Here is a 14,864-nt window from a genome sequence, read left to right on the forward strand (position 1 = left end):
TTAACAAGTTCTTTGATTTTCCTATTCCAAGTAAGATAAAATGGAATATTTCTTTTAAGTCTTGTATGCAACTGGTTGTGTGCAAGCTGAAAGGTGGGGTAAGGGAGAGAGAGGTGTGAATTTTGTTTAAAAAATATATTGTCTCATATAGTGGACAGCAAAGCAGTAGGGTGAGATACGTGCACTTGCAGATGTACTATGTAATTTGCTGAATCTGTGAGTATAGAAAAAGGAGATTTTAGGAAAAAAACTTTGAACTTCCTCATAATATTTTATTACTGGTTTGTTAATGGCTATTTTTAGTTACATAGGCTCAAACCACTTTATCTTAACTTGACCAAAAGTAGTGAAGTTCCCTCAAACACAGTCTCACATGTCTCCATTTACAAATCATTTACAGATGTGAGCAGGCATGTCTGTAGCAATTTGTTTACGTAAAAAAAAAATCTGCACTTAATGTAAAATCACTTAATTCTAAATATTTCTGTTTATTAGTTTGTTTAACTAAGCAACGAGTTTGCAGTAGTTGGTCCAGATTTACCATCCTACATAGAGAGACAATGTAGGCTTGAACAGATGAAGCTGAGGTGTCAGCTTTTACCAGCTAAAGCAAGTTCCAGCTGGAACATTCTCCTTTTTCCAAGAGTTCACATCATCATGAAGAGGCTTGTGTAACTTCACAGAGTACACAAAAAATGTGGAAAAAAAATAAAATCCTCATATTCTCTGTGAAAAATTGCATCTGTTTGGCACCGTCTTTTACAAACACCCACACTAACCGAATTTTTAACATTTAAATACCTGGGGTTCTCATGCACAATATTGTAACACACTCCTTCAAAGAGTGCAGTAATCACGAAGGTGGTAATTACCAGGTTTTAGAAATCATTATAACTGTAAATTTGGTCATCACATGTGCTTTATTACATGCGTAAAAAAAAAATATAAGAAGGGGAAGGGACCGGGAAAGGCCCACTGTTTTTAAAAACAACAAGTGTCTTGGAATATATTAATTTTTAGATATTCAACTTGAGATAGTCTAAAACTATAATTGCTAAAAAGTTCTGAGGTCTTGCAAGACATTCAGGTTACCTTATATATGGCTTTATCACAAACAGTTTATTTAAAAATAATTATTCCTTGTCCTATCAACTTTTTTTTTTAAATTTCAGTGACTGGGTATCCCTTTGGAAAAGTATGTCATACATACATCAGGAAAAAATGCTGCTGATATTTTAGATGATATGCAAAATGGCTCTCTGCAATAAAACTATCTTCTAAAAACTGGGTGATGTCATGTGGGCAGTGCTGTTGGGTTTTTGGGGGGCAACATTGATCCTTCATTTAGCAACATTCTTATGAACAGAGGACATTTTACTGAACAGATCACCAAAGGTGTAAACATAGAGAAGAGGTAGGTCTCTGCATATCTCCACATGTCAGCATATAGCAGTACCAGGTGTGCTGCAGTTTACACAGCCCATGACAATGATACAGATGTTCAACAGCAAGCACTGCCTTTGTGTTAGACACATTGGCTGAACACGTTTTCCCAGTTAGCTGGCTTGGAGAAAATGATGCTGTTGGATCAAGGATCTCACTATAGCATTACGTCACCAGGCCTGGCTCGTGGTGGACTTTACAGTAACATAGGTTTGCATGACTCAGAAATATCTCAAGAGGGACCCAGAAGTATTTTCTCATTCTGTTCACACCTTGCCCTTGCACTAAACTAGTCACTGCAGTTCATGAGAACAACTTATTGCTGCACGTATTGCCATGGTGTTGTCGGGTGTATCCAGGATGACATGATACAAATTACCCCTCCATGTTAACACATTCATGTTCACAGTCATGCTGATCTAGAGCATAGAAGTTTACTTCTGTGAAGAGAAAAACAGTGAAGAATTGAAGCCAGCCATAAGGGTTTCTGAAGTAAAGTGGCTTAGAAAAAAACCCCACTTTTCTTAAACAATACTGGATTCTGTGCTTTGGATACCTGCTAAAGCTGATAGTGAGTGGAGGATCTGAGAGCAGATTGCAAATAGTTGGCTGTGTAAGGTTTCACTGTGACTCCCACAGATCTCCTGCAGTCATCAGAAGTCACACATCATGGTGAAGGAGGAATGCCTGGTGCTAGTCACCACTGATCTATTCTCCCTGATTTATGAAGAGGGCATATATGCAAGTGTGCTGCTTTATTTTACAAGCTCAGCTAACATGATCCTTGTTATAACAAGATTTGGAATAGGAGCTTAATCCTGGAAGCATCACCAGATTTACAGCCAAATCCAAAGCCCCCTGAGGAAAAATACCCCAAATGGGAATTACAATTTGCCTTTAATTTGCAATTACATCCTTGCAATAAATATTCTACACAATGCTGTTGTTTTGCTCGCCAAGGCTATTCAATCTATAAAAACCTGAATATATTAAAATACCATATAGATAATAAAAAACCAGAATAGCATGGATTGCTGTAAAAACAGCACTGTGCAGACGAAAATGCTTCATGAGAATGGATCTTTAAGAATGAAAGAAAATAGTTTCAAACCCAGATAACATTTTATAAGTGTCTAGAAATATCATTAGATTGCTCCAAGCAAGCTTATTATTCATAAAATACCAGCAGTACAATTTCCTCCCCCAAACCCGAGTCACCAGATCAATTTATTTCATTTTACTGAATATATTCTCCCTGAACTTTAACATATTACATTAAAAAATTGGTGTGATTCCAGGCCCCCACTCAAGAAAATCTGTAACACTGAAGTCTTTTTAATGGAAATAGTATGTGTGTTTGGTTTAGAATCTTGACCTTGCTCAGGCTGTTTTTACAATTTTTTAGGAAGCTGTGGGGGTTTGCGTGTGACTTTTAGTTGATTTTGATAGATATGTTACTTATCCAATATGTTTCCAAGCTAATGAAATATATCTGTCCTTGGCTAAACCAAGTGAGCAAATCAAGGGGATTTTTTTTTTAATTTAAAAGCTGTTTGTGTCACTACAAGCCAAGGTCTGAAAGCTTCAAATAAGTAATGAGCTTATTTTTTTTAGGCACTTTGGTTCCTATATTAATCTTCAGGTTTGCATAAAACTCTTCAGAAAATGTCTAATATACAAAGCAGGCTACAAAATAGCAAAAATGTGTATTTACCCCAGCATGACTGGCTCAGTTAAAATTCAAGTTTATAAAGAAACATTTGTTTCAACCTTAATTACAGAGAAAACTTCCATCCTTTCAGAAGCAAAACAATTCACAGCAGGTTTAAGAAATAAAAGCAGATAAACTTTATTATGTCCAAACGATTACTCACTTTTGCATGTTTTCTTATCTGGATTAAGTCTAAACCCTTCTTGGCATTGACAAAAATAGGAATCATCTGTATTAACACATTCCTGTTCACAACCATGGTCCTGAAGAGCACAATAGTCTGGTACTAAATGGAAAAAAATTTGTGTCAGTGAGGAATATAAGAAATAAAGTGGGTAAATAAAATTAGAAATAAACTAGGTAAAAATTATTTACTTTACTTTCTTTTCCTTAGCCTTTTTTTTCCTTAAGCATCATTCTGACTTTTTACCATATTGTTTCAAACAATGAAAACAAAATGTTCTTTTTTTTCCAAATATCTGCTATACTGAGGTACCCCTGACATGTACACTTCAAAGAATTATTCAAGTACACAAGTACTTCATGCAGTAGAGAAGTTAGAATCTTAAATATTTCTTAACATTTTGCAACTACACCTTATACATTGCCTCATCAAAACTGCCTCTCTATTTCACCCAGAGCAAGCTAGATATGATCTGTAACAAACACACAAACATGCTGTTCACTAGATCAAAGCAGGACAACCAGGCCATCAGGAGCATTGATGTTTTTCACAGCTCTGAGTGCTTGCTTCATAATTCTTCCATTTGAAATGCTCATGGAAGACAAGACAAGCAGTCTAGAAACAGCTACCATGTGTATAAAGTACCTCAGAAAGGAAAGCAATTGTGCACTGAGCACTGAGGTATTTGCCACATAGTGTTTATCACTACTGATGAAGTTAAAGAACCTGACATTCACTTAGATCCAGTGTCTGCCCATCATTTATATCAGTAGAGTTAATTAATTTATACCAGTGAAAAATGGTTTTAACCCCTCAGCACTGCCAAAAATAAATAAGCCACAAATTAAGTAAATTACACTTTAAAAAACATCCAGGCACTTTCAAACACCTCGTTACACAACCTGAAAACGGAGAGGGTTTTATTATTACCAACAGTTAATGAATTAGTATTCCCGTAGGTAACTGGTTTTCTGAGGCAGGAACTGTGTTTTCCTTGTATTTGTGGCAGGTAAATGCAATTGAACCTTTATATATGATGAAAGTCCTTAGCAATAATAAACCACTCACATTCTCAGGAAAAACAAGGCAGAATGTTTTCTAAGAAAACTCAGGAAAACTACTTTATAATTTATGAACATTACTTCATATATTAATAGAACATTTCCTTTACCAAAGCTTTTTTCGACAGCGTATGCACATACACATATACATAACATGCAGATCTCTCTTTACTAAAAAGATAATTAGAAAATATAGTTTGTTCAAGAGTACACTGAAGGGACAGAAATCATAAAGCCATGTGTGTGCACCAGAGGAATATAGCTGTATGCCTTCTGGACCTACTCAGTGCTGTGATTCATTTACCTGCTAAAATCCTGACTCACTCAAGTGTGCAGGACAGATTTTTCCTGGATAACCGATTCTGAAGATGACCACAAGAGTTGAAAAGTGTGTGTTACCTTTATTGGAACCTTGAGGCTAGCATGTTGGGAATGCTAAAAACACACTTCACAGGGCTTTATTAACACAACCTAGATTAAGGATGGTAACAGAAAGCCTCTACCAGCTACAAATAGTGTGAACCCACCCAGAACTAAAATATAAACCTTCCCTAAAGAGCAAAAGGCTCAGGCTCGGCTCCTAAATACAAGCAGAAGCTGCCACCTGTCCTCTTGAGGGGAGCAGCAAGAGTGGCAAAGGTCCCCTTAATAGTTACTAGCTCTAATGACATCCACCCGCCTCATTGCTCAACCAAATTTGCTGCTCTCTTCCAGCCATAGAGCACTCTGCAGGTGTCAGCAGGGTTGTCTTCCTGAGCCTTATTCCTTTTGTTTCATTCTGAGAAGTTTGGAATAATTTCAAGAGAAAACATTTGTCAGATCTGCATGACCATACTGATCACATTTACATTTCCAAGCTTTTCTTTGTAGCCATGAGCATAAAGGCTTACTTTCTATTTTTGAAAGGAAAGCCAGGATTCTGAGACAATCACGAGATCTTTGGAGCCAGCACCCCAAGCCTAGGCCTGCTTGCTGATGCAGAGAACTAGTCTGGCATGGGTGTAAGTCATGGCTAGCTGGCCATCATCCCTGAGATTTAGTACATAAGCAAAACATGCAGAAATTTATGTTAGAAGTTTTAAAGTCATAAACATTTTAAATCCAGTGATATGTAATTTGTTTCTTTGTGTTTTTTTATGCTGACTTAAAGGCAGAATGACTCATAACACCTGGAGTCTAGGGGACACTTTTGCTCTGAAGAGCTCTCATGCCATCTTGACTTTTGCAGCATTAAGAGCTGCACAGTTCTTTCATTCATGCTTTAATTTATTAGCAAGGCTCAGAAAATAGCAAGTTTAAGGTAAAGTGGCTTGTAAGTTTTATTTATGCTTAGGCTCAGGACACGCATCTTGAGTGATTTGATACGGTGGGTAAGACATTGTGCATGCAACACGGGAGGATTATGCACAGACTTGGTGACAACTTCCTAATGTGAATTCTCGAGGGGTGGGGTTCCTTTTTGACTTGGTCCTGTGACCATGAGATGACAGAGTTCACAATCCAGAAGGCTGGGAGGTGAAACAGCAAAATTCTGACTCCATATTTTACAAGCTCAGATTTCAGCTTATTCAGGGAATTGGTTGGAAGAATCCCCTGGGAAAGAGCCAACAAGAGAAAAGATGACCAGGAGAGTTAGATTTTTAAAGAAAACTTACTAAGACCTCAGGCAAAAACCATCTCATTGTACTGGAAAATCTGTTCAGAAGAGCCAAAGCTTCTCAATGAACTAAAACCACAAAGAGGAATATAAAAGCATTTGTTACATATTTCGGGACAAAACCAAAGCTTTGCTGAACCTTTTATTACTGAGGTACACTGAAGGAAATAAGAAGGGAGCCTACAAATACGCTGGTAGCAAAAAGAAAGTCATAGAAAACACTGGTGTTTTGACTTAGGGAACAACCTAATGATAAATAATACAGAAACGGCTGAAAAAAAATGCCCTTTTTAATTCCTAATTCTTACAGACAAAGTCTCTTCCCATGTTTCCACATGTACCAGTAGTCTGAGAAGGAGAGGGGCTAGCAACATCGGTTAGAGACCACTTAGAGAAACTGGATATACACAGATCCATAGGATGACTGGTATTCACCTCTGGGTGCAGAAAGAGCTAAGTGATGTGACACTACTGTCTATCATGTATCAAAATTCACAGGGACCAAGAGAGGCCCTGACAACTTAAAAATGCTAACATTACACTTATCTTTTAAAAAAGGCAAGAAGAAAGACTCTGGGAACTGTAGACCAATCTGCATTATTTCAGTCCCAGGACCATGAGGCACATCCTCTCAGAATCCATTTCCAAATATATAAAGGACAAGACGATTCTTGGAAATAATCAGCACAGACTGACCAAGGGTAAACCACTCCTGGCCAACCTGTCCACCTTCAGTGATGAAATGACTGCACCTGTGAATAAGGGAATATTGGTGGATGCAATACACCTTGGCACTGGTGAAACTCCTGATGCTGCCTTCCACAGCATTCTCATTTGGAAGCTGAGGGAGTATAGGCTGGAAGAAAGAACTGTTAGGTGGAGTCTAAATTTGCCAGGCTACCAGACTCAAAGGATAGTGGTCAATGGCTTCATGTCTGGCTGGTTGCTGATAATGGCCAAAGTACCACAGGGGCAGTGCTGGGGGCCACATTCCTGAACATCTTCATGAGTGGCATAGATGATGATACAAAGTGCACCTCAAGTAACCTGTGGGTGTCATAGGTTAGAGACAGTCATACAGGGAAACTGAACAGCAGAACTTAAATACAGAGGAGCCTTATAAACTTGATGATTAGACCAGAAGATGTTGTATGAAGTTCAGCAAGAAGAATTGGAAAGTCCTTCATCTGGGTTGGAAAGACCTTATAGCTTGTACAGACTGGGAAGTGACCTGCTGTCAGGGAGGAGCATGGGCCAGCTGTTCCCCAAAGGAAGAAGACCCCTGAGGGGCCAAGGGTGATAATGCAGGCAGCAGGCTAGGGACCTTCCTAGACAGGTAGTGCCCTGCAGAACCCAAGCAGGTTGAGCAGGGCAGGCCTGGAAATGGCAGCCAGGTTTAACAAGAAGTGCAGATGAGCAGACAAGTACATGCTGCTGAGGCAGGTCTGAGGTCAAGCCAGGAAGTCAGCCTGTGTGTCAGCATGAGGCAGGGCCACTCCTGGTGAGGGCAGGAGTGTCCCTCAGGAGTGACACAGCCCAGGGATTGCTGGGCAGGTCTGTAGTGTGAGGGAAGGCCATGGTCAAGCTGGGAAGTCAGTCTGCAGGTCAGCTTCTGGACCAACAAGGGCTGTTGCCAGGCCAAATTGCTGGAGACAGCATCTGACATATTTTGTTCAGTGCTGGAATAACCCCTTCCCTTCTACCCACAGTTAAAAGGATTAAGATGAAGAGGGCTCAACAAAGACCTACTGCTGTGACATAGTGCACTTTACTTGTGTGGAGAAGTTGAGGAATGTGGTCTTTCTGAGTTTGGTGAAAAAGAAGGTATTTAACTGCGGCCTACAATTACTTCTTGTGGGTCATTAGAAAGGTGATGCAGCTAAACCCTTCTTGTTAGTGCCAGATGATGTAACAAGGAACACTGGTCACCATCTGTGGTTTGGGTGATTCATGATGGACATGTGCCAATCCTAGCTTGTTGACTTTTGAGCTTGTTAGCCTGGTATCTATCAAACTTGACAAACAATTAACAAACAAAGCCAGGAAGCTACCATAATCTGGTGGAAATACGTAAACTTCGTAGAAGATACCGATGTTGCCAGAGCTTTGTCACACTATCAAAGAACTCACTCTGGAGAAAAATCCACGGGAAAACAGACTGCAGTGTTTCCTCTGATTGTGGAATTACTCATAATTTTAGCTGATCATAAATTGTCTTGTACAGACTTCTTTGTTCACTCAGCTAGGGAGATGATATTCTAACTGAAAAATCAAAATAATCAAAGAGACAATGCAAGACAAAGCTCTGGCCTTTAACTGTCAAAAAGAAGCCTGGTTTCATGCTAAAAGCTTCCTGTTCATAGGAGGGACCCCTAACCTTAGCCCCTCCCCTCAAAAGCCAAACTATCCCCCAAAACAACTTGCATTGCTTTCAGGACCTTTGGCTTCCAGGGCACTTCAACATTTTCTATAGCTGACTCATTACTCAGTGTTCCCAGGACCAGTGGGACAACTGGACAACTGGAAAACAGAAGAAGTACAAACTGTTCATAATTAAACCTTATCACAACTTACTTCTGCAAGTTCTTTTGTCTGGATTTAAAATGAACCCTGGGTGGCATTTACAGTAATAGGAGTCCTCAGTGTTAACACATTCGTGTTGGCAATCTTGGTTATCCAAAGCACAGTAGTCTACAACTGAAAAAGAACAAGACCAAAATGTGCAATTAGAAAAACAAAATAAGAACTATTATGCATAAATACTATGGTACTAGTTACACAAAGTAGACTATTAAAAAAAAGGAAAAGCTGACATAATTTGTGTCCTGAAAAGTCTTTCTGCAAAAAGTAGCACACTTTCAACACTAGCTAGTAAACCCGATTTGATAGGAATCATTTCTCAACTTTGAACATTTATTAGATTGTCAGGAATCTTCTCAACATGTTTTCTGAGATCTGGAAACCATGCCTCAGTCAGTTAGTCTGTCCAGATGTTCACACTGTAGTCCAGGGCGTAGCAAAGTTTGTTTGATTTAGTTCTGTCTTCTGTCTCTCAAATCCCAATCCTGGAATTGCTCTATTTTTCCTTAGTTCTCTCCCAGTTGTACTAGTTCTCAAGAGTTGTTCCTGTAGCCTGAGCATATAGGAGAACCTTGGCAATATCTTCTGCATGGAGGACTGTCACAGTACATTCATTCCCTCTAGCGTGCTCCAGATTCATTCTGTACAAAGCAGCTGCAACTACAAAGCCTGAGAGCTTCAGGCTGGTATTCACTACTGACGTTTTGCTTATATAATGCCTTTTGTAAAAAAAAAAAAAATCACATGCAGTCACTTATAAGTCTGGTAATTTATTACATAAATCCATATTTACAAGTTAGATTGCCAAAGAGTAATATGGTAATACTTCAGAATTACTCTGTAAAGCCCATTCAAAAGCGCTAAACAAGTTAAAGGACTATTTTTTTTAAATTTCTTTGCAGGTTAAGTTTTATCTCCACAACAGAAGTCTTAGAAGAAATTAAAGATAAGTCACAAAGCTGTTTCTCTGCCCCCAAAGAGCTGCCAGGCCTACATTAGGAAAGTATACCTGATTCTTTCTGCAGAAGACAGTAATGTGTTAAGCTTCATACAGACATTTACTGAGACAGGTTCCTCTTTGCAAACTGAGTAATTTTTTCACTACTTTATACTGCTGAGCCTCACAGATTTCTTCAAGAGGCAGTAATTTGTTTCAATGAACTCAGTTCTTTCTTCAATTGCCCTGCTTTTGTAAATCATGCACACTCAGGTGTGCTACAATATTTAGTCAAGGTCATCTAGTCAGGAATGCAGATAACCCATTTAGTTACTTTGAAAGAGTTTCTTTTAACCCTTCAGAATATTTGTGTTGAGTCAAGTCAACTACTTACTGGCTACTATGTGAGACCATTTTCCTGGCATGCACCTTCCTGTTTCCAGACTGAATAGATTCATATAAAAATCTATTTACTGAATATATATTTCAGGGATATAATGTGTCATAAAATTAGTCAGCTTTCCTTTTAAATTAATTCTAATCTCATGTACATTTTCAAGTGTTTTAAAAGACACATTAAGAAACAGGTAAGCTAAAGAATATGTATTTTTTTCTATTTATCATCGTACCTGGGAAACAGCCCATATGGACTACTCTGCAAAGTCACCTGCTCTTCTGCCTTTAAACCTTAACAAAATTAATTACTACTAATCCAACTCCTCTAGGAAGCCTGTTCCAGTGTTGGACCACTCTCTTGATAAAGAAATGCTTCCTAATGTCCAGTCTAAAACTCCTGTGGCAGAGCTTTGAACCATTCCCATATGTCCTATCCCCGGATAACAGGGAGAAGATCTCAACACAGAGCTCCCTCTTCATGTCCCCTCCTCATTAAGCTGTAGAGAGATGAGGTTGTCCCTCAGCCTCCTCTCCAAACTGGACAAACCCAGAGTCCTCCGCTGCTCCTCACAGGACATTCCTTCCAGCACTTTCACCAGCTTTGTTGCTTTAGAGACAACTAAACAGGTCTTAAAATGTTTTATTATCAACATCTGAGCAACTATGACCCTAAGCACTTTCAAATTACAATCTCTGGAGGGAAGAACTGTGCTTTCTTGTGGCTATGGAGTTGCTAATGTACCTTGGACAGAAAGGAAAAAACCCCAACAAAATAAATAACTAATTTTTTCAGGCTTACTTTTTAGCATTTATAGCTTTCTGAGGATCTCTTACTGACAGAATTAGGTCTGCTGACCTATAAGAACAACAAGCACATTAATTTAAAAGATACCCTTCCACTAACACAGTTAAGAAGTAAAAACATTTGCTTGACGGTTGCTTTTGGAGATAAGTATTATTCCTTTTTTCAATAATTTTGTATATAAATTGCACTAATTACAGGCAGGCTTGGCCTTGCAGATTGGCACTAGTAACTGACCTATAAAGTCATTTCGGTTTTAGCTTCGTGTTTCATTTTGGTGGTATTTGTTTAGAAGGGAAACTTGTCAACAGCATTCCAGTCAGCAAGTAGGTAAGGTGTCTATGGAGTTGAATTTTCCTGAAAAGACTGAGAAAAATTGTAAATTTCTATTTCTTATACTGAAGCACTGTAATCCTTTAGTTGGTATGCAGAAAATAAACACAGTTGCTATAAGAGCAAAGCAGAATAATATTTTCCTAATTTGTAGAAGTGTCATTATTTTCATATTGCTATACTGAGTCATGAGATATACGTTAGAAAGTGAACACTTAGAGATCTCACTGATTTTACTGTTATGTCATGCCTATTTCAATGATAAGTTTTTCTAAATGCTGAACTAATGTCCTTTTTAGTGAGCAAACTATTAATTCAGTTGTCATCTCCCCATGTTTGTTCTGCCCCGTTTTTGTTGCTCAGAATTAGTAAGTGATAGGTGCCATCTTTTACTTCCAGTTACCAGTTCTGCAATCTGGATGCTTACATTGCCCTCTCTGAACTCTGAGCAGTGTGGCTTATCTTTCTCTTGTATAGTTGTTTTACTCCTATGATGTGTATACAGGTTACTCAGGCTCAGGAGAACAAAGTTAAGGAGAAGGGTAGAAGAAAAGAGTAGGAAGAAAAGGTGACAGAGTAACTAAAGGCATAAGGAGGATGAAAAAGAATGAGGGGGAAGAGTAGAGCAGACTCATGGAAGACTCATAAGAACCTAAAAAGCAGCCAAAAAAATCTAGCAGTGCCAGGAATGCAGAGAGGTGCCAGCAGCCAAATCACTGCCAGGTAAAGAGGACCCAAGCCCAACAGCTGCAGCAATATGGAGAGAGTCTAGCACTAGTGCCAGGAAAGAGAGGGCAGCACGTCAAGCAACACCAAGAAGGTGGAGAGACTGAGTGTCCAGCAGCATGATGGAGAAAGAATGGCTCATAACCAGCAAACTTCAACTGACAGGACTTCGTTCATGTGAAAAGGTGTTCAAAAAGGCAAAGTTATAATGCTCTGCCAGCCAGAGCAGACAGTTTCAAATATTGTTTAGTCTGAAAATTTGTTCATAAATTGTGTGTTGCAAACACTCGAGTGGTTGGCTGTTCAGTGGTCATTTTGAATTGATACATTGTGAATTCTGGCTGCAAGATTTTATTTCATTATTGCCATTCAGATAACTGGCTGATATGTATCAATAAAGCAGTTAGTATTGCCTTTGATCCTTAATTCAGCCCATCAGAAAGATCTTAATAAACATGCCTGTGAAATGAGTTTTCTGCACTTTCTCATTTGCTTTTGCTGGACTTAAAACTTTAGAAGTATTAGATATCTCAGAGGGAAACCTCTGTCTCTTTGAGAGAACCACAATGGGTATTTTCCACTGAAATTCTCTCTTCATTCCCTGCATGAGGAGAGAGTAACCTTAATGAAGTCACTGCTTTTTGCAAAATTGTTATTGCACTCAGTGGTCTCTAGTACATCAAGATCTTTTTCTGATCTGGCTCATTTGATAATAAATACTTCACAGAAAGAAAGGGTTAAATAGCTTAAGAGTAAGGAAAACTGAGAGTTGTCACTACTGATTCAATGCTACACATAGTCTCCTTTATATGATTTTCCAGCAAGTGTGATTATTCACTGGTCATCACATCTGGGGAAGCTGTACATTCTTAGTAGTAGCATATTCCTCAAAAATGTCAAATTGTTCAAACCTGAAAAATCAAATTCTGGAGGCTGACAGCCAATAGGATTTGCAGAAAAATTACCATCAAAATCACAACTTACCCAGACAAGCTTTTCCTGTTCAGGAAAGGTAAAGAAGCTAAGTTCTGCATGGGTCAAACATATTTAATATACATTGAACCATTCTTGTATATCAGTAAGAAATTAAAAATTAAATGGTCAAATACACAAATGCAAAAGAAAATTGAAAAATAGAAGAGTTAATAGGGTGCTTTAAAATCACAATTAATACTGCTAATTACTGCAGTCATATAAATAGCATGAATTCATGGTTTTTTGCTAAAGTGGTACAAACAAATAGAAATCAAGTGGAGGAGAAAAAGAGCTATAAATTGCAAGATAGTGAACCCATGCATGAACTACATTTTGAAAATAATTTAAAAGAGAATATTAAATCTTTAAATGTAGAGCTTATAATAGACCTGTATCTCTTCATGTTAAAGAAAGTCAGTGAGGAGATAGAAAAAAAAAGTCAAAGATGTATCCCACCTCCAAATACCATTCTCCAGACTTTGCAAATAAGTTATTACCAGGCAAAAAAACAAATGCCACTTCAAGAAATTTAATAAATGGCATAAAAATATTTTGAAGCTTTTAATAGCAAAAATAGACTTTGTATTTATTACAGAGGATAATATTAGATTTGACACACAAAGAATTTCTCCAGAATGATGCTCTGGTAGCTACCTTCCCAGTAAGAATATCTTGGGTTGTCAAGGACCCTTCAATTTAATAGAGAGAAAATAGTAACAACAGTTGATGACACTAACATGAATATTTTGGATTAGAATATATGGTAGGAAAGAACTGGGGATGAAAGAACCTACCAACAGAAGTTGCAGATTTTCTGTGTCAGGATATAGTCAAATAAATAGTAGAGAAGCAGATCCTTTATCCTAACATAGGTAAAGGTCATGAGGATCAGCTAAGGGTATTGCAAGAACTTCAGTGGAATGTTAGATGTAGAAATTTGGGCCAGAACATCTAACTTGCCTAAATAACCATTATTATCTGCATTTTCAAAACAGTTTGGCTTCAAAAAGCGGGTTCTTAAAATGGTGTATTAGTGGCCAAATTATGCTGGGGAAAAATTACATTGAGAACTTTAAACACTCCAATCCTGAAATCCTAAGCTACAAGTAATGAAAATGTTTTGGAAGAGCAAGTAAGCACAGAGTGAATGTTCTTCAAAATTGTATGTTACCCTAGGCCTAAAAAACCTCATTTGCATTTCCTATATGAAAGTATGTGCAGAAAGTTCCATAAACTGCCACTGGTTTTGCATCTCAAAACAGGTTTATCCTACAAGGCAATAGCTCTGTGAAGGCAATAGAAGACAGATATATTATGTTAGAGTTTTTTAAAACAACAAGAAAGGTGTTAGACAAAAGCATTGTGGTGGCCTGTGGCAGATTGGGGGCAAGGATTCACTGGGATTCACTTCCATGGTTTTTCAATATGTATTTGAAATTAAGCACGCATTTAAGTGCTTGCCTGAAGAGAATACCTAACAAATAATGCAATTTTTCATCAGGGTCTCACTAAGGTTTTTTTTGTGGTGGATATCAGAAGACAATATTTTCTCAGAATGTAGCATGGGATGAAAAATTTACAGGGCAAATAGGCAAAAAGATTATACTCCAAGTATTTACTGTGTATAACAGGAAAGAAGAGAAAGATACTTACATGGTAATAGAGAGGGAAGTATGTTTTGTTTTAAAAAATTATCGTACTGTATTTCCACACTCTTTCTTTTGGGCTGTAATTCTTAGATCTGATGTTTACTTCATTATTGCTCATAGCGAAAATTAAATGCAGATAGTGGATGGGTTCTTAAGGAGGCTAAACTTTCCTTAAGACCATCTTCCCAAAAAGGGTTTGAAATCTCCACTCACATGACCATAAAATCAAGTGAATTAAATATCAAGAAATTGTCCACTTTCAGGTTTTTCCATGCATAACTTCTGTCTGAAGAGGAGCTACTGAGTTTCTCTGGCTTTGTTTTTTAATGGCCACATATATCATGCCAGTACATTGCCGGCCACCTACATGGATCTCGAATAAAACATCTCATGTTTTGTTTCAAAACAGC

At 38.0% G+C, this 14,864-nt stretch overlaps 1 protein-coding gene across 10 annotated transcripts in view; it reads right to left on the bottom strand.

Annotated features, from left to right (window-relative positions):
* MATN2 (matrilin 2) overlaps positions 1-14,864 on the bottom strand; it is a 70,007-nt gene that overhangs the window by 23,084 nt on the left and 32,059 nt on the right. For all 10 annotated transcript variants that reach the window (XM_064647907.1, XM_064647923.1, XM_064647913.1 and 7 more), the window contains exons 6-7: positions 8,631-8,753; positions 3,318-3,440 (exon numbers count right to left, since the gene is read on the bottom strand). In XM_064647907.1, the coding sequence (XP_064503977.1) occupies positions 3,318-3,440; positions 8,631-8,753 (246 nt within the window). The remainder of the gene's footprint in view (positions 1-3,317; positions 3,441-8,630; positions 8,754-14,864) is intronic.

This window comes from Pseudopipra pipra, chromosome 1 (genome assembly GCF_036250125.1).
Source record: "Pseudopipra pipra isolate bDixPip1 chromosome 1, bDixPip1.hap1, whole genome shotgun sequence".
NCBI lineage: Eukaryota > Metazoa > Chordata > Aves > Passeriformes > Pipridae > Pseudopipra > Pseudopipra pipra.